The sequence below is a fragment of the Myotis lucifugus genome, unplaced genomic scaffold (assembly GCF_000147115.1).
Source record: "Myotis lucifugus unplaced genomic scaffold, Myoluc2.0 scaffold_100, whole genome shotgun sequence".
Taxonomy (NCBI): domain Eukaryota; kingdom Metazoa; phylum Chordata; class Mammalia; order Chiroptera; family Vespertilionidae; genus Myotis; species Myotis lucifugus.
In genome coordinates, this window is record NW_005871148.1 from 191,278 (window position 1) to 193,476 (window position 2,199).

The window sequence follows — 2,199 nt, forward strand, 5'->3', positions numbered from 1 at the left end:
ATGGGCCGCTAGGCCGGGCCGAGCCCCGCGATGCCGCCGCCGAGTGGCCCCAGCGTCCTCACGCGGCTCCTACCGCTGCTGGGGCTGCTGCTCGGCGGCGCCTCCCGGGCTCCCGGCAAGTCGCCGCCGGAGCCCCCCAGCCCGCAGGGTGAGTCTCGCCGGGAAGGGCAGCGATCGCCAGCCTGCGCCCCCACCCCCATGGGGCCCCGCCCGCCGGCCCCCTCTCGGCGGCGCTCGAGAATGGGGGGCTATTCCGTTCCCTGGATTGGGGTGGGGTAGATGGGCGACCTGGGTTCGGAGCTGACGGGGGCGAGGAGGACCTCCGGGGAGGGGGTCTCGGGGAGACACAATGGGGAGGGCGGGGGTCCCCGGGCTCTGCGCCGCCGCCCACCTCCTGCCTTGTTTTTCTCCCTCCTGGTCCGCGAGGCGCTGCTGCCTGAGCCATTGTCTGCCGAAGACACCCGCCCAGGGGCGGGCTGGGGCGGGCGCCGCTCCGCAGCCCCCTGCGGGTTCTCGCTCCAGACCCCGGCTGGGTGGGGGCTCAGGCTTCGGCTGCCACCCTGGGCCTAGACGGGGGCTGGGCGCCTAGAGCCGGGTTTGACGGGGGTGTGGGGAGGGGGAAAGGGGTGAGGCTACGGGTGGATTGACTGTTCGAATGGGGTTCTTCGCCTGGAGCCTGTCAGCCCCCCAGCCAGCCCCCCAGGTTTAGATTTTGGGGTGCACCAAAGAAACGGTGCTTAGCCCATGAAAGAGAAGGGGCTGAAGTTGGGGGGCTCTGAAAAAAGGGGTACATGGTGATTCCTAGCTCCAAGCGCATGGCAGGGCTGTGGTGGCCGAGCCTGCTGAGCTGGCTAGCTGACTGTGGGCAGTGCCGGCTGGGAGGGCAGGTGCCTGGGTCCCGGCCAGCAGGCCTCCGGCCATTCCTGTCCCCAGTCCGCTCCCCGATCACCCCCTCCTCATCTCACCTCTCCATCGCCTCTCCGGGCCCAGGTGGGTGTGTGAGGTGGGGGTGGGGTCGGCTTCTGCAGCGGGAGAGGGTGGGAGAGCTAGAGGATTACTTCCTCCCTAGCTTGGGCTCTCAGGGTACTCCACCCACTCCAGCCCTGCACCCCCACCTAGCCTCCTGCCCCACCACCCCGCCACTGCCCTCCCCTCTCCTGCCTCTGGGCCCCATCCCTGTCTGAACCTGACCTGGTGCTCTCCACTCCTCACTTCCCCACCAAGGAGCTGGCAGGAAAAGCAGGGTGGGGGAGTCTCCGTGAGGGAAGTGGGGTCCGGATGAAGGGAGGGGGTCGGATTTCCTCCTGGAATGAGGCAGGGCTGAAGCCAGGAGAAACGGATACCGTATGGAATGTCAGGCATTGAGGAATGGGGAAGGTTCGCCTCTGGCCTCAGTCTTCCTGGGGGACAAGAAGAGCTTTGATGGCTAGGAATGGGCCCCAGTTTCTCAGAAAGCTTTTCTCCAGCCCTGCACCCCAGGGGAGGGGCCCAGGGAATGGTCTGGAATAGAGCCAGGATCAGGGCTCTCCCAGAATGCTGTCTGGAAGCCCAGCTGATGGGTAGGGGGAAGGAAATCCACCAGGCACCCTCTCACCCCCCAGTTGGGCGCTGGTGCCTTCTTCAGGCCTTACCTACCCACCCGTTTTGTTCCCTGGGCTCTCTCCCCTTTTCTCGAACCCAAGGCATTCCGTCAAATGACCGTAGTCCCTAATCCTGGGTTCCCTTTGCTCAGCTGCTCCATCCAGCTGCTCCTAGCCTGGGGTGGGGGTAGGGAGTAGCCAGGCCCTCTAGCTTCTCAGAATTCCGACTCGGAGGTGGAGGGGGGCTGCCAGTTCCCAGGGGAACCAGAAAGGAAAGGGTCGCGTGTGTGCACCCACCACGCAGGAGTGGGCTTTGGCCCGGGAGAGGACAGGGTGGTGGGTTCAGAACAGCTGGACGGGATGCCAGGGGCAGGCGCGGCACTGGAAGCCTGAGATAAGACACCTGTCACTGTTGAGTATTAAGCTCCACCCAGGAGGCCCCTGGACCTTCCCGTGCGCTGTGGCCCTCAGCCTCCCTTTGTACCTGGACTCCCCTGGTTTTGTGTCCAGCACCCAACCCACTCCCACCTGCCTCCTGGGGCTCATACTTGGGTCCCTGTACCTTTCCAAGCATGACACCTTCCCCCATTGTGAGCAGCAAGGTAGGGGTGAGGCGTGC

At 65.7% G+C, this 2,199-nt stretch overlaps 1 protein-coding gene across 1 annotated transcript in view; it reads left to right on the forward strand.

The window, feature by feature from the left end:
* The first annotated feature begins 8 nt into the window (after positions 1-8).
* Positions 9-2,199, forward strand: part of FAM171A2 (family with sequence similarity 171 member A2) — an 8,731-nt gene continuing 6,540 nt past the window's right edge. Inside the window, exon 1 of the mRNA XM_006092456.3 lies at positions 9-148. Coding sequence (XP_006092518.1) covers positions 31-148 — 118 coding nt within the window. The 5' untranslated portion in view covers positions 9-30. The remainder of the gene's footprint in view (positions 149-2,199) is intronic.